The sequence below is a fragment of the Polypterus senegalus genome, chromosome 18 (genome assembly GCF_016835505.1).
Source record: "Polypterus senegalus isolate Bchr_013 chromosome 18, ASM1683550v1, whole genome shotgun sequence".
NCBI lineage: Eukaryota > Metazoa > Chordata > Cladistia > Polypteriformes > Polypteridae > Polypterus > Polypterus senegalus.
This window is the reverse complement of record NC_053171.1, coordinates 92,177,351-92,195,907: the sequence shown is the minus strand read 5'-3', so window position 1 is coordinate 92,195,907 and position 18,557 is coordinate 92,177,351. Positions and strand designations below refer to the sequence as shown.

Here is an 18,557-nt window from a genome sequence, read left to right as displayed (position 1 = left end):
TCATTTTTATCCTTGAAGAGTGTGCTCTTTTCCTTACTTCATCAGCTGTCCATATACTAATATATCTTAAAATTTACAATACAGTGATCCCTCCTCGATCGTCCAGAACCCCCCGCGAAAGGTGACAATCCGCCAAGTAAAAACCATATGTTTATATACTGTAGTTATTTTTATATATTTTAAGCCCTTATAAACTCTCCCACACTCTTATTAACATTTCCCGCACAGTTATACAGCATAAACCCTTTGTATTCTCTTAGATATTAGGTAAGATTCATTGAAATTATGTACAGTATGTAAGCACACTGTTAATATATAGTAAAACCTAAATATTATTTTAAAGATATCAAGCGTTTCCGATATCACATATGTTACAGACATTACGATAGTCAGGCCACCAGCAATAAATACGTACAATGCAAGAAAAACGTACGTACATGTACTAAGTACTGTACGTAGAAAATTCATTATGGTTACTCACCAACAATGACACAACGACTTGTCCGATAACAATGAGTTTAATTTTACTGCATAACAAAGGAGAGCGTTACAGCTCTTCTAAAGGAGCCTCTTCAGGCGACTGTGTAGCACCGCCGTTGTTCTTCTTCAATCCAAATCCCTAAAACAGATTTTATCTGGACTACTGCCTTATTATGTCCACTTACAACTCGTTTTGCACCCTGGTTAAAGGACACTGCGGCCATAGATCTTATATTCTTTTCCTCCTTTTTAAATAAAAAGAACCGTGGACTCATTGATGCCATAATGGCGTCCTGCAGCGGTGTAGCTGTTCCCTTCCTTCAACATATCCAAAACTTTTACCTTTCGGCAATCATTAGCATCTTCCATTGGCGCTTGGGCACGGCCCCTGATGCAGTAGCAGGAGCAGATCGTTTTGGAGCCTTAACGAAGGGCTTGACTATGCACAAAGATAAACACAAAAGAGCTCAAAAGTTAACTCCTTACACAGCGGAACACATTGATGCTGAATGAGCGAGACGAGATTTCCTGGTTAACGCAGCGGAATCGAATTCAGCGCTCCGTCGCTGAGCCAATCAGCACACAGGAACTTAACCGCGTGCTCTAATTGGGTAGCTTCTCAGCCATCCACCAATAACATCCCTTGTATGAAATCAAATGGGCAAACCAACTGAGGAAGCATGTACAGGAAGTAAAAAGACCCATTGTCCGCAGAAATCCGCGAACCAGCGAAAAATCCATGTTATATATTTAGATAGGCTTACATATAAAATGCGTGATAGAGTGAAGCCGCGAAAGTCAATGCGCGATATAGCGAGGGATTACTATAATATAAAAAATGACAAAAAGTTTCAAAGAACTTTTAAAAAAAGAAATCCATGTGTTCTCCTAAGCCACTTCTCCAGGACAACACATGTGCTTTACGTTGAGTTTTAGATAAACTTTTTATTTAGTCATAAAAAAAGATAATATTTGGGACATCTGAATTTAATATGGTGGTTCTTCTAATGTTATATTACTTTATGACTCTGGAGCAAAGAAATGACTGTAAAATGAAGCACAATGTTAAAATACAATTTGGTCCTTAGCTGACTGAACAGGATAGGAAAGGATAAGAAGAAATGAGGTAGAACACAAATATTCAACATAAGACCTTAATTGCACATGAAGACTATTGCACAAGATGTCATCTACTGCACTGCTGCATTGGAGGTGATGAGGTGGCATTCAGTGCCCTAATAGCAACAGGGTAGGAACTGTTATTCAGTCTGTTAGTCTTTGTTTTGATGCTCCTCTATCTTCTGCCTGATGGCAACAGTTGGAACATGTCATGAGCGGGGTGTGAGGAGTCTTTTAAGATATTTTTTGCCTTCCTGAGGCAGCAAGAGCTGTACAGTTCATCCAGAGGGGGTAAAGAGCAGCTGATGATCTGCTGGGCAGTCTTTACGATCTGCTGAAGTTTCTTCCTCTGCGCTGTTGTGCAGATGGAAAACCCCACATAGAGGCAGTTAGCACAGGATACTCTCAATAAAGCAGCGATAGAAGGACACCAGCAGTTTTTGGGGGATGTTATTTTTCCTGAGGACTTTGCTCTGCTGTGTTCACACCCCAGGACAGGTCATCCAGGATGCGGAAGACTGACACCCTCTCCAACGTAGAGTGGTTTGAAGTCTGAAGTTTGAAGCTCCTTGGTCTTAATTGTGTTCAGGAGCAGGTTGTTGTCAGCCGCTCCACTTTGTCCCTGTAGGCAGACTCATCCTCCCCAGTGATGAGCCCCACCACAGTGGTGTCGTCTGCAAATTTGACGATGATGTTGTGGTGGTGGGCGGGGGCGCAGTCAGGTGTGTACAGCATGAAGAGCAGGGGGTTCAGTACACAGCCCTGAGGAGAGCCAGTGCTGATGAGATGTGAGGGCCCACCCTAACCCTTTGTGTGCACTCGGTCTGTCAGGAAGTCTTTAATCCATAAAAAAGATATCACACTACCCTCACTACTTAATCTTGTAGTCTTTTTTTAAGTTTTTGTCTTCAAAAGCTTTCTTAATCATAACTTCACTAAAAAACCTGCAACTTGTGGTTTTAAATATCTATCCATTGATTTTTGCTCTACGTCATGCACCTATGGCTACTAAAAAGGGAGACATAACAGAGGAAATCAAGGTTCAAGCTTGATTTAATGATCTAAAATGGATAAAGACGTTGCTCTTCACCAGTATGAACCTGAGTGACACTGCTTCTCATGCAAACCCCACTCAGAGTTTACTTGTGTAGCCCATAATGACTGAGGAGATGATGCCCTGACAATGTACTGCTAGATGTAAGGAACGCAAAGGGAGCTGCCGCCACTGGACAGACAGAACTGCAAAGCTAAGGAGTGGTGTGCAGAACTGACGTCGGGAAACAAGCAATGAGGAGAGTTCTGGGGACAATGAAATGTACAGCTCACTTACATTGAATGATCTGGGGAGCCCTGGGAAGTAACTCTCACCCACAGTCCTTTGAAATAAATTTTACAGTAGTTTGCATTTTCTGTAAAATATCAAGCTTAATAGTTTCATGTGTGAATTCAATGAGCACTTCTAATTTTCTTTATCCTTACAAAACCATTTATTGTCTATTATTAATGATAATTTTAATATGCTATTAATATCCTGACTTATTTATTTCCAGTCATTTTAAATTTGTAATATATTTTAATAAATGTAAATTTTACAGATAATTGTTTTACCGTTACAGACTTAACTATCGTAAGTTAACACGCAGACAATAATGGTGCATATTTGAAAATGTTAAAAAAAAAAACATTCACAGTATTTTAAGGAGTAAACCAAGAGTTCCCAAACTTTTTTCGGCCGCAGACCCCTTTACCAAAAACTTTTAAAACCGTTGACCCCCTAGTCATTTACTTTACTTACTCAAATTAATAAATTTATACAGTACTCGATAATATATATTTCACTAGATATCAAAGTTTTCATTTTAATCACTTGTAATTAATGATTAAAAAAGATAAAAGGACTACGGAATATGGCATTATCTTGTGCAACACTTAATATCGAAACCTGAAAATTAAAGCAAAAAAATACGAGCAGAGTTTTTTTTACATTTTTGACATTTATGAAATAAATATGTAAATTCAAAATAAGTACGAAAGGTCCAAGCTATACTGTCTGTATTTCTTTTTTGGTTCAGTCATATTATTATCTGAAGAAATAAAAACTTTTATTAACAAACAATTTCGTCAGCCCCTGTGATAACAAAGAAGCAACAAAACAGAAGATTTTTGTTCAAACTTGAATAAATAAACTATGTCCTCTGATATTCTTTTTGGTAGTACTGTTCCTCAATAAATAATTATATTCAAAGTTCAAATCACAAATAAGTACATGTCACATCAAATGAACCAATTGATAGTGTTTTATGAAAGCATGGCCGTACAAGACTGATAGATTCTGCTAATATCGAATATCCATCGTCAACGGTTTTTCATGTCCGATTTGATGCGGTCGATAAAACAATGCACCGAGATGTTTGTGCTACATGTACTTCTTATGTGTGACTCTTTTAATGACACATTTTACCTTTTCATTCGCAAGTTTGGTATGTAATGTGTTTTTATCAAAAAAGTGTTTTTTTGAATGATTTTACTTCCTATTAGAATCATTGATATTTTGAAGTAACAAACAAATAGCAGTAGTAAGGGGCTCTATTTTTGCTGTCGTCGACCTCCAAATTTTTTTATTGAATCTATCGACCCCGAGAAAGTTCAAATTGACCCCAGCGGGTCGATATCGACCACTCTGGGAACTCTTGGAGTAAACGAAGAAAATCAAAATACAGTCTACTCACCATAATTATCTTTGGGACCCCATCCCTTGTGTCCAGGCCACCTACGGTCCCAATCGCCATCCACACTGCTCAAAACAGACCCTTCACTGTCGTAATCGGTGTAATCCTCCTCATCTTGTCCTGCCCGCCCATTACTGTCCTCTGCAGGGTCTGGATATTTCCAAAAGAGAGGCCAGAACAGCTCTTTGTGAGCTAGCCAGTCGGCAGAGGACAAAGACCAGTCATTGCGGCTTTCCTTCACAAGATCCATTTCGATTTCTGCTTGTGGGTCATCAACCACCTCAATGGTTACCTAACACAACAACAAAATGGAGAATCAAATTGATGATTCTGTATTTGCATCAATAAAAAATAACAAACAGCATAACATGACTTCATAAAAGAGGCACTGAGGACTGTCTGGGAATGGATGACCTCATCATTGTACATACGCTCACCAGAAAACCAGAAAATCAGTTATCACATGATATGTTATTTATGAAACTAAACAATAAAGTAAAATACAATTTTGCAAATTCTTTCTTGTTTTGTAAAAAAGGAAGAAAAAAAGTGCAGGATGGATCAACTTCCAGAACATCACGATTGGCTTGTTAAAAACACACCTTGTTAAAAACACACACAATGGAAGAAGTGTGCCTAAGAGTCAGAGGTGGCCAAACTGTTCGGTTTGGGGGTAAAATAAGTCATCTTGGCCACTGGGAAACAATACACATCATTGTAACCCTTAAATATTAATTCTATTAGACCTCAGTGCAGCATTCGACACTCAGGTCACACATGACATTCTACTGTCCAGAATGGAGAACATGCTGGGTATCTCTGGCACTGCCTTCCAGTGGTTCAAGTCCTATCTGACTTGATAGGCAAGAGTTTGTTAGTCTTGGTAACAGCAGATCCAGCTCAGCGCCAGTCACACGAGGAGCTCCTCAGGGCTCTGTTCTCGGCCCTCTTCTCTTCTGTATTTATATGCTTCCCCTTGGCCATATTATTCGTATCATTTTTATGCAGATGATACTCAACTTTATTTCAATGTTAAAAGTGGAACTTCATCAGAGCTTTCTCCGCTCACAACCTGCCTCGGTGAAATTAATACCTGGATGGAGCAGAACTTTTTAAAATTAAATTGCAACAAAACTGACCTCCTGCAAATTGGGACTAAAGTGCAACTTAATAAAATGAGCTCCTTCCCAGTCCATCTTGGCGGTGATCTCATCAGACCTGCCTCTACTGCAAAGAATCTTGGTGTCATTTTTGATTCCTCCCTCTCTTATTCTGCCCACATAAATCACATTAAGAACCTTTCTTACTTTCACCTCCATAACATATCCTGTGTTCGCTCCTTCCTCTCCTTTTCTAGAAACTTGTCCCTGCTTTTATCACATCTCGCATCGATTATTGTAACTCGCTGCTGGCAGGTGCCCCTTCTAATCTTATATCACAGCTCCATCTTATTCAAAACTCGGCTGCAAGAGTCCTGACACGAACCAGCAGCAGCGAGCACATCACACTCATCCTGATCCATCTTCACTGGCTCCCCGTGTCTTACAGAATTGAATATAAAATCCTACTAATAACCTACAAAGCCTTAAATGACTTTGCGCCAAACTACATCAGTGACCTTCTCCATCACTATGTGCCTGTTCGCCCACTAAGGTCCTCTGATTCTGGCAATCTTGTTGTACCCCACACTAATCTTCACTCCATGGGTGACAGCAGGGCCTTCAGCTGTATAGCGAGTGCCCAGACTCTGGAATAACCTACCGAAATTAATCAGGTCAGCTGACTCCATGAATTCTTTTAAAAAACAACTCAAAACTCATCTGTTCAGGAAGGCTTTTAGCTCTACTTGACTTTACTACCCTTCTCTCAGTTTACCTCCATGTCAAGATGTTCATGTAACCTGTGTGTGTGTGTGTGTGTGCTGGACCATCAATTATGTTGTCTGTTAGGCTTTTTTTTTCTCTGAATTTCCTGTCTTAATCTTCTTTACTTATTTATCTGGTTTAGTACACTGCTAAATACTGTATACCCTACCGTTCTATCTTAAACTCAGTGAAGTGCCTTGAGTATGGGAAAGGCGCTATATAAATAAAATGTATTATTATTATAAAAGCTCGAACACTTTTCAGTCAAGGAGGAGACTGCAATGGACAGCTCTATTGAAAATAGACACCCTTACACTAAAACACATACAGCTGCACTGATAAAGAAATCACACCAAGAATGGTAAACAAGTTACACATGGAGAAACCTGATAAACACAGAAAAACAAAGACCACCTCAGAAGGAAGACAGGGTGTTTGCAAGAGGTCAATGAGATAACACTACTATCTAAAGATATGAAAAAGATAGCAGATACCTGAGGAAGGCCCTAAAACAGGCAGTCTTCAGGATATTCTTCTGGCAGTGCTGATATCCTTCCTGCACAATGACCATCAGTGAAGAAGGTTGCACTTTATGACACAACTTACCTTACAGTTTAAAAAACAGGGAGGCACAGAGTGAACTGATCTCTCTAAATCTATCCCATTTGAATAAGGCTATATCCACGCTACTATGTTTTCATTTAAAAATCCAGTTTTGCCTTTCGTCCACACCACCCTGGTGCTTTCAATCCTTGACTTCTGTAGAGTTGTATACTTCTGAAAACACAGGCTCAGCACTGCAGTGTGGACAGGTGAAAGTGTAGACTTCAAGAAATCACACTGTGATTTGCTTATGCTTACTATGTAGCCCTTTCCTGATTGGATCCTGCTCATTATTGTGCCTCAATCCCTGATTGGTCACCCATCGTGGAAGGAAAAACATATTCCAAAAGAGCAGGGATAGATGAGCTTCTTTCCATGGTGCTTGTTGTGTTGCTTACCTGTGTGCATCTAAATTGAGTTTTGTACATCCTAAATGCTGCACACATGCGCACACATGCTACAGTTTTGCAATAAATCCCATTGGTGGCAGCATTACCACCATTTTTTTGCCAATACCCAGTATAGGTGAAAATCTACACTGTAGGTACCAGCAAGGCATTGTGGTTGGGATAAAGGAAGGATTCATGCCCAGTCAGGAGGCCGTAATGGATGGAGCAGGTAAACAAGCCCACCAGGAGCAGCGCATTCCCCCCACAACAGGTGGCATGGCTGGACCACTTTAGGACACCCATAGGGTGGCATGGGAGTTGGAGTCTGGAGACGCAGCCCTCTCGGGTCTTTGGGAACTGCCAGAGTGCGCTGCCAGGGGAGGACTGCCCTGGTTCATGTATGCCCCAGAAGTGCTTCTGAGGACCGAGACAGGAAGGCGGTGGCATTTCCTTGGTCGTCTTTAACACTTTGAGGGCTGAATATTTTTTCCAAAAAACTAAGTTTTCTGAAAAGTACACAATGCATTAGTTTGGGGCTCGATGGCCAGCAGGAATGCATGGCGGGCTGGCTACCTCTTTGTCTTGGCACTGCAGGTGGGTAATGATGGCAGTCGAAGTGTAACGCAATACGGTTTGTGCCTCTTGTCATCATTAATGGTGGTCCTCCTAGGTGAACGCTACTGTAGTTTTTTACTTTGCACATTTGCTTTAGTCTCCCCAGATGTCAATGCCATTTTAGAGGCTGTTTGCTCTTCACTACTCCTGCACATCAAATCAACAAGGCTAACTTTCCTTCAACCAAAGAGAGTCGAACTACAACGTAAGGGCGGGATTTGGGTATATAGCCCATTACCATCCTCTACCCCTGAATTTTGACAAAAGTCAACATCAGCCCTGAAAGAGTTAAAAGAGAGCCCGACACCTCACTTAGACTCAGTCAGAGTTGGGAGTTAGCGGGCAACACTCAACTGGAGGCGGAAGGAGACAAAAGGTTTTATTGTTTGTATGGTTTTTGGGGCTGTGTTTCACTGTTTATGTGCGTATTGTATTAAAAAAATCCATTATTTGAACTGTTGACTGTGTATTGGGTCTGGAAATTGGGGTTCAGTGGCATCCCCAACTGGTTACAACATCATTCATTTTTGATTGTTTAAGTGTGGACAGAAATACTTTTGGAATCAACGTTAAAACGCTAGCATGGACAGAGATAGTTGCTGTTTTAAAAACGGCTATTTTGAAATGAAAATGTAGTAGCATGGATGTAGGTGTGGATGTGAGCGTGTACCTGTGATATACTGGCACTTTGTCCAGAGTTGGTTCCTGCTTTGCTGCCCGTTGAGATGCTGGCATTGAATGTGATATGTGGGTTAGAAACTGAAGGCAACAAGATCCAAAGTAAGCAATGCATTGACTGTATAACTACTAAAAGAACATCCTCAAAACATAAAGACTTTAGACCATCGTGAAGATCCGCGTCAAGAAATTGCAGCACTACATGGCAGTCATATATTCTAAAGCGTTTAGACATGATGATTTTTGAGTGAGCAGGAACGTAAGCAGAATGTTTTAAACACGGACTGTAGATTCAGCAGAAGAATTTTGATCGTCAGGTACAAACTGTGAGCTTGCTTCTTGATGTGAACGAACAGACTTTTAAAATCATATCAACCCGGTGCAAGTCAGAGCTTGGTCTACTGTCAAAATGGCTCCAGAAACAGACAGATTTATTGAACATGATTAAAATTCCAAGGGAAAAAATGGATCAAGCTTCTGGAATAATATTTCAGAATCTCCAAGAAGCAGTGCCATTTGTAATGATATTCATGTGATGTTAAAGAGCAGCTCAATGAGTAATGAAATCATTTCCACACATATCATACTTAACAAAGGGAAACTTTAGTGTTTTGTAGTATACTGTCTCTTTCCTTTGTCTCGTATTTATTGTTAACCAACTGAAATGCACATAAGAAGTTGAATTTCCTATTCAGGGACAACAAAGCTTTCCTTGACCCTGACTTGACATGTTAAACGTTTGCAGACAAATAAGCAATGACATGATTGAGGACGGCAGGCAGGAAGGTTATAGGTAGTTAGGGCACATCCAGATGGGTATCATTAGAGCATGAGGAAGTGTCGGTGAACAGAAGTGAAGAACATAGCCACGAGGAACATCACAAGGAGAGGATGAAGTCCATTACATGGCGCATACTTGAACAAAAACAATTTAGTTTGGCCGCAAATTGGTGTGCACCACTTTTAGTCTGCAACATTTTGGCTATAATGTATATTTGAAAAGCAGCATTAGTGAATTAAAGGAAATTACATAGATATTGAACGCAAGCCAATTCTTTTTCAATGATGCACTTCTATATACAAGCCCTGAGCACGGTATGTATCCACAAATACAGCAGAGCTAACATAAGAAGAGCATAACACGAGAGAAAAACACATGTTGTATACTGCAATATACAGAGAATTGTACACGAGGAAACATAACAGCACATTTTAAATGAGGCTTTTGTTGGTTTTAGCTTTATCAGGTCGTTAATGTCATGCGTGTAGAGTACTATCGTGCAACGACTTAAGGCCTACTGAGTTAAAGCAATTCCTACTTACGGTCAAGGGCCACAGGAAAAACAACAGGGTAATAATGTTCTAGAAACTGCCAAAACCAGCCTCAGTAATAAATCTTTTATTTTGATCATTATTATTTCACAGGGTGTCATATATTGTCTGACTCTTGGAGTAACCTTTAAGCGTTGGTTGGTTTGGTTTGATGTCACTCCATGTGGCTAAAGCATTCAGCAAGCACCAACTCACCTTACACCGGTGTTTCTCAACCTTTATGGTCCAGTGGCCCACTTTTGCCTTTTTACTTTCTCATATACGAAGGATAGGGAAAGTATTGTAATCGTCCAAAAATTCGACCTCAACATTTTGATGAATCTCAACGTTTTAGACCTCCCTGTGTCAGAAAATACCATTTTTGGAATTATGTCTGTGTGTCTGTCTCTCTGTGTGTTTATGTAAACATGATAAGTCGAGTATGCTTTCAGTTAGGTCAACCAAATTTTTCATACAAGTATTAGGTAGAATTTCTATCAACTTCTGAACTATTTCCACTAACCGAAAGTGGTACTTTTTTATTCATTCAGCTATGGAAGACCACTCTCGATTTTTAAGTTCCTTGACGACCCACAAGCAGCAATTACAAATTACCCCTCTTAGTAAAATGAATGTTATTGGAGGTCCCCCTTGGTAAAACAAGTACAATTAGAAACAGAGACGCATCGTGCAGTGCTGCTGATCGCTTAGACAACCCACTGCGACCAACTCATGACCCCACGGAAACCTGGGTCAAGACACAGTGATTGAGAAACAACCCACAGCAACCCACTCATGAACCAATGATGGCGACTGCAACCCACCAGTGGTGCGATCCAGAGTTGAGAAACACTGCCTTACATGGACTCAGTGTGTGGCCACCAAGTCATGAAGATCGGTTTGTGCATCCTGGTGACTCAATTGCAATGACCTGTACACTTTGCCACTGATATACGGCCAACTTGTCATTTGATCTCAAATGGAGTCATAACTCAGTGCACGACTGTACGCTTAAATTCTTACTTGCACGTACTAATTAACATACCATATGTCACCACTTTGTCCCATTCAAGTGTGCAAGTCACTCTAAAACTGTTAGTCTTGGATTTGGAGTCACTTTAGCATTAATCAAGAAAGCCTAATTAGCAACTATACATAATATTTTTATATATGTTAAATATATATGTTTAATATATATATATATATATTGTGAGACATGCCCGGACACCATCAGACAGACACCACACCTTTATCAAAAGGTCTTTTAATTTTTCATCCATTACACCACACACAACTCAGTCTTGCACAGTCCACTGTGCCTTCTTGCCCAAATCACCCGGGCCTTTCTCTCTCTGTCCCTTGTCACACTGTCCCTGGGACTGCCTTTCCCCTCTCTAAGGGAGCCTTGTCCTGCTCCCACTCCCGACTCTAGCTCCCCCACTGTAGGAAGGCGGGCCCTTTTATTCTCTCCTGGATGTGCTCCAGGTGCTCCCTCTGACATCACTTCCTGGTGTGGCGGAAGAGCACCTGGAAGCACTCCGGGTGTCCCTGGAGGGATTCTCCTCCATCTTCCCGAGTGCGGCGGAAGTAAATCAATCCCGGGCCCTCTGAGACTCGGGGCACCCCCTGGCGGTGCCCACAGGTTAAAATAGGCGTAAGCCTCCTTGTTCCTCTCCTGTGGTTCTCCTCTGTTCCAGGGCGGTTGCCCCCTCGTGGCCCGGAGGACATACACCCAGCTTCCAGTCCTTCCAGGCATCCCGGCCGGGTCGTAGCCCCAGCAACTTGCCACAATATACATATATATATATATACTAGGGTGGTGCAGATCTAATTATGCAGATCCAGATCGTCTGGATGACTTTGATTTATGCAGGGACAATTCCAGTTCGGCACAAAGATGATTCTTCATGTCATCAGTTCGCACTCTTCTCGATGATCTGGGATTTTTTGGGTGATTTTCTATGTAATAAACTTAATAAGTTATAGCATAATGAAAATTGCATAATTAGATCTGGACCACCCTATATAAAACATATATATATATCTATATAGCCTGCTTTAGGACAATCTGCCTCATTTTCCTAGTCATACAATGAATAAATAATACACCTTTGGAATCGGTACTAATGAGGCATTTGCACTTTCATGTAGCAAAGTATATATATAATTAAGAAAGCATTAAAAACATTACAGAGCAAACAGAGTCAACACAGGAATTTCTGGAAGACACATAAATAAAAATATTTAAGTCATTAAAAGAAATATAATGCGACTAAAAAAAAAAAAAATCATTAATCTACGCTTCAAATTAAACAGTCAGCAGTGCTTTCAGTTCATATCACAGTTATCTCCTGCTGTTTAGCTGAAGGGAATTTTAAGACAACTCATGTTTCCTGCTATTATATGTTATTATTTAAATCACTGGAGCTCATTTGGTAAAACAGTTCCATTGTGGGTTAGCAATTTATTTCTATTATGCGATGCTAAAAGAATTTGTGAGTCTTATAAATTACTCTGTTTCTGAAACCTTTCGGAAATAATTATAAGGGCACCCGTGACTCCACACTATATCCATTTGTGTTGATATATGACAAATGTGACATGCTATAAAATGGTCAGAATTTTATGAGCTTAAAATGTGCGCCCCTCATTCCTCTGCATGTTAAAGAAAGAAAATCTCATTGAAGGAATTAATGTATTTTAAAGGAAGACTTCTTTTAAAGTTAATAAATCACAAAAAAATCTTTGACATGCACTAATATACAATACAGCCCTGTGATGGACTGATGTCCTGTCCAGTGTTTGTTCCTGCCTTGTGCCCTGTGCTAATTGGGATAGGCTCTGACCCCCCACGCATTCTTGTTCAGGACTAAGTGGGTAAGAAAATGACTACCGGACTAATATACAATAATTTAATGTAGCAAGTTGGAAAAGCCTGTGCTGACATTGTCTTGCAAAAGCAGGCCAATAAGAGCAATAAGAACAAGCAATCAAATGATCCGGGCACATGGCGGGTCCCTTTATCAGACTACTGGGCATGTTAGTCCCGTAAACGCTGGATGCTCAGACTCTTCATTTTTTGGCACATAAACACATTTATTTTACACTGTCCTCCTAGGAAGTTTCAGGCACACGAAGCCTGCCTAAGAGAAACCAAGACAACATTACGTAAATGCAGTCATATCCCACAACTTGAGACCATGTATGATGGACACTTGCTGGAAAGACTTTTCATTTTTTACATTCTCCACACTTATTGAAAAAAGTTTGATGAGGTCACTTTTAATACCATATAGTAATAGATTACAACTATGAGTTTGAGAGGGATTATGTCTAAAAAAAAGGGTGTTACATATTTTAAAATAATTTTAAAATGTCCAGATACAAAAATCTTCACCCTAACCCTAACCCTAGCCATCAATTTACTTTGCTAAATTAGCTTTTTAGTTTGTGACGGCAATGCTTAGTAATCAGCATCTGATACCACAATTATGCCTTTCCATAATTCACATTAAAATCACAGGATTCTTGGATATAAGACACACAAGAACACAATTAGAGATCTGGACTGAGATTACAGACATTTCCAAGCCTTTCAATTCTTCCTCCGTCTGTAAATGTAAAGTATATCTAAATTCTCCAACTTACAGATGAGCGGGTGAACAAAACAAATTACACTCCCACCATACCAGAGCAAATCATTCCAGGTTTACGAGGAAGGACAACCCATCGTAGGGCTTCCTGCAAAAGAGTTTGTGAAACACTGTTGCCTTAGACACACTTGGATTCTCTTAATATATAACTTGCTTTTTTATTACTGGCTAAATAAGCACACATTAAAATCTTTGGAGAAGCTTGTATACCTAATATTTATTCATTAAAGTTCACTCTTTCAAGCTAGTAAGCACGTTTACAGTCTCTGCACTTGCTGGTTGAAACTTCTCAGCTGACTCCACTGTCACGTGTTGAAGCTTTCAAATGCTTTAAGCCAATGTCACAATATGAGATTTCTAGCTGGGAAGTAAGTCAGACTTGCAGACCCCAGTTGCTAGTCTTGTCATTGGATCATGTCAAATTAAACAATTGAAAATTGCTGTACATGTGTGATGACTTTCCACCATAGTCACGATCGCCCTTTTATGTGACAGCCAATACCGTAGCTGCCGTACGAAGGTGTCACAAGTACAGCGCGTTCAGCCACAATATCTGCTATCTTTTTTCTTTTGCCATTCTGTCATGGTGTGTAAAACACAAGACATCAGACAGATGAGCTTCTCTTCTGTTTGTTAGGTCCAAAACACCCACAATACCTTATCCCTCATTGCCACATTCTATGCATTATACTTGGCATTCACTGGTTGTCAGCACACAGAGCCCACCTCTGAAACTAAAGACAAAGTCAAACCTGTTTGATTTTATAGCAGCGAGTCGCAGACTAGTTGGATTGAGTCATTGGGATGTCACATTAGACAACTGCCTCCAACTCACTAAAGTTATGTGAATGACATACCTGTAAGTTACAACTGAAAATTGCTGGAAAAAATTGTGTAATATGACAAACAGGTCATCTGGTTGTTCCCAAATGTTTTTTATCTTGCTTTATGCTGTCTCTGAGATCTGCTGTTTTGTCTGCTAATGCATTGTATTATACTGGCTATTTGTTTTTTTCAATCCACCTAAATAAAAGGATAAGCATTTGTGTATCTATCTGTATGTCTATCTGGTTGCTATGTCTCGGAGTGGTGACTCTGAGGCTGAGGATCTACGCTGGTATCACGAAGGTTGACAGTTCGAATCCCCTTCACTGCCAAGAGAAATGGTACTCTGCTGAGCCCTTGAGCAAAGCCCTTAACCTTTAATTGCTCCAGGGGCACTATACAATGGCTGACCCTGCGCTCTGACCCCAAGGGGTATGCGAAAACCAAGTAATTTCCTTCAGGATTAATAAAGTATAATAATAAATAAATAATAATTCCAAATGAAGGTGCATTACAAACAACTTTAGTAATAAAGTGCCTCACATTTGTCATCCCAAAAGGTGACACATCGCAAATATTAACACTGATTTTATTAATTCCATACCAATTTGCATACAACAGAGACATATGCTTTACATTTGTCATTTCAACAGAGGACGCATCACAAACGTGTGTAGAAATAAAATACACTGCATTTGTCACTCCAACAGATGGCACATACCAGACTTTAACACTGCTTTTATGAATCCCAAATGGCATATAACAAAGACATATGCATTGCATGGTGAACATTGTAAACCGTAAAGCTGAGGTCTACGTTGATAATTTAAATTTCAACCCGTCTTAGACAAGCAGCATAGCTAATTATTTTTTAACTGATCGTCCAGTTCAGGTTCAGTATTGGTCTACTCTCAGACTCTTACAGAGCACACTCACGTACAAACAGCGGAACCTCGGGTCACGAACATCTCTGAACACGTACAAATCGGTTACGACCAAAACGTTCGCCAAACTTTTGCATCTGTTCATGACCACACACACACTCAACCATAAGTTTCCCTTATGGTTCATACGCGGCGATGATTTCTGCATGTGTTCAGTCTCTCCCTGTGCAGCAAGCGAGTGAGCGAGCGAGAGAGAGAGAGAGAGAAAGAGAGAGAGAGAGAGAGAGAGAGAGAGAGAGAGAGAGAGAGAGAGAGAGAGAGAGAGAGAGAGAGAGAGAGAGAGAGAGAGAGAGCACGAGAAGGCAGTTAAAGAATGCACTGGGCTTGTTTTTAAAGAGACTGCTTCGAGCATTGTTTTAATCTCGTTGTATTTAACAAAGACTTTTTTCTATTGGATTTTAACTTCCACTTCACTTTTGTTTTTATGGGATCATTTATTTATTGAAGGATTCCGAAAGCACAGCAGTTTATTTAATTTGGACTTTGTTTTTGATTGTTGTTTTGTTGATTTTAATAAAAGCACTTGGCACTTTTTGCACCATCCCCTTGCTCCATTGTAGTGCTTTACTCATCATGTCGTGCTCATCGGTAACATTACAGATGGTGACGGGTTTAAGGGTTTCCGGAAGCGAGATGGGAGCATGCAGCGAACTCGCATCGTCACAGACTTTACCTCAAAACTGTAATCTCCTCTCCACCCAGTTCCTCCTCACTTCTTTCATGCCAGAACTCGACTCATGCAAGGTTAGTTTTCTTGGTTGTTTACAGTTAGTTTTTGTATAAATTATGGATTTTTTAAAAGTTCATTTTTTTCCCTGTGCTTAAAGTGAACGGTTCGTAAGGCTGTAGTGAGAAATCTTGCAATGTTAGTTTTCTCTGTTCAAGGTTTTCTCTGTGTTATTTAATGTTTTTACATTTAGTTTACTATTACACTGTGCATTCTATGGTATAGTTAACAATTTTTGTGCTTAAAAATCTTTAAAAAAATATATATTTACATACAGGTCATATGGTCCGGAACGGATTAATTGTATTTACATACAATCTTACGGGGGGAATTACTTCGGGACATGACCAAATCAGGTTGCGACCAGAGTTTCGGAACGAATTACGGTCATGACCTGAGGTTCCACTGTACTTTGATTCACTTACACTGGGAAGTCACCAACTAATCCAACACATTCCTCTTCAGGAAATCTGGATCGCCAGAGGAAGACTCCCACAGAGAGGAAAAGAACATGCACACTCTGCACAGACACCTCATGCACCTTTATTATTGACTAACTACTGCATATTTCCCTGATGTTGCCTGGGTTTCATTTCAAAACGTCACCATAAATTCTACAGTGTTTGCGCTTTAAACTTGTCTGAGCAAGTGATATACAGTTACCCAAGAGAAAAGCAGTTTGACCCAAGACGTCTGGCTAAAACAACAACTACAGACGTTTGAAGTAGAGGGGGTAATTTGACTGGATGAGAGGAATCTATGCTATAAATCCAGATTCTCCATTATCACATCCTGTTAAGAGTGCAGAAACTTATTGTGTCCCCAGGCTGTCCTGGTCAGACTGTCATTCACTTTCAGACCAATCTGTTTTGCAGCCAGCCTCTGAAAAGGGAGTGGAGGGTCTTAATGCTTGACAACAGAAACCCAATTCCTCCCTGCCACTGCATCAAGGCACCTCATAACCGATAGTCTGAGTTGAACTCTTCCTGGTTATCCTCCAGTTTTCATAAAATTATATACATCCATTTTTAGTGATGACAGAACATTCATACAATTGGCTTTACATGGGTATTATTTCTAAAATCTGCTATAAATAGCAAAAATGACTTTGTTCATACTAAATATGATTGGTGATCACAGTTTGTTAAGAGAATTGACTCCACTATCGCCTTAAAACTATTAACAGAGTACATAATAGGACAGTGAAAGTGTGCTAGGCTGGCTGTGACGGTGGGGTAATGATACATAGGAGATGATGCACATGACACCAAACTGCAATACATAAGTCTGAAGACAATACAGGCCCACTTCGGGGAGATGGGGGCCATGACAAAAATAGTGGGGTGAAATGATTGATTAAATAAAACCTTTAATGTAAAGGGTGGGAATCGAACCTGTGTTAACCATTACATCACCACCACAGCCTACGTGGGGCATATTCTCTGTCAACTGATCACAATGAAGCATTTCAGGCCATTTGCTTTGACCCTGAGCCGTCCCCCAGGTGGGAGAAAGGCTGAGATTACATATCAAGGACATGACTTATGGCGAGAGGTCACTGTGTACCAAATTTTAAGACTGTGGCTTGAAAAACAAGGCTTTGCACAAAGAACAAGCAAAGATTTTGCTTTGTACAAATACAGATTTAATTTTTTGGAATCCCTGAGATTATAGGAATTAAAGCGAAGCGAGTGCTTAGAGATGCTAAAGGCAAAACGAGAAAGAACCTAACAATGTAAGAAATCTGACAAACGAGAGGAGACCTTTCAGTCCGTCAAACTCATTTGTTTCACTAATAGCCAAGCTGTCCCAATATCTCATCCAAATTCTTCTTAAGGTTGTCAAGGTTTCTGCTTCAGCTCCATGTCTCGGTAGTTTGCTCCACAGTCCCACAACTCTTTGCGTAAAGAAGTGCTTCCTGGCTTCAGTCCTAAATGCACCTCCTCTTAATTGATGTCCTCAAGCACGCGATTCATCATTAGGTTAAAAATATTTGCTTGATCTACTTTATCAATGCCTTTGAGACTTTTCAAGACCTGGATTAGGTCTCCTCATCTCGAGACTAAACAGGTTTCATTCTCCGAGTCTGGCACAGTAGGACACGTCCTTAAGTCCCAGGATGCACTTGGTTACTCTCCTCTGCACGGCTTCAAGTGCTGCTATGTCTTTTTGGTAGCGTGCTGACCAGAACTGAACACAGAACTCGAAATGCTGTCTCACTAGTACATAATATAGTCTGAGCATAATGTACCTGGATTTATAATCAAAGGCCTTTACAATATAAACTAACATTTTATTTTCCTTGTTAATTGCTTTTATGCATTGCTTAGATAATGAAAATATTGTGTTAACATAAACCCCTAAATGCTTTTCAGAAGCTGCATCCTGCGGGACAGTGTCTGCCGTCTTGTATTTATAATTGACGTCCCTGTTACCCATGTGGAGCACAGTGGCACCTCGGTATACGTCCTTAATCCGTTCCAGATCCTTTGACTTATACCAAACAGGACGTATACCAAACAAAATTTTTCCGTAAGAAATAAAAGGAAAATGATTAATCCGTTCCCATGAAAAAAATTCCTACTGTTATTGGCATATTATACACTGATGGGGTTGTAT

General features: G+C 40.1%; 1 protein-coding gene across 1 annotated transcript in view; it reads right to left on the bottom strand.

Moving 5' to 3' along the window:
- Positions 1 to 18,557, bottom strand: part of ism2a (isthmin 2a) — an 88,603-nt gene that overhangs the window by 14,757 nt on the left and 55,289 nt on the right. The window contains exon 3 of the mRNA XM_039742076.1: positions 4,329 to 4,620. Coding sequence (XP_039598010.1) covers positions 4,329 to 4,620 — 292 coding nt within the window. The remainder of the gene's footprint in view (positions 1 to 4,328; positions 4,621 to 18,557) is intronic.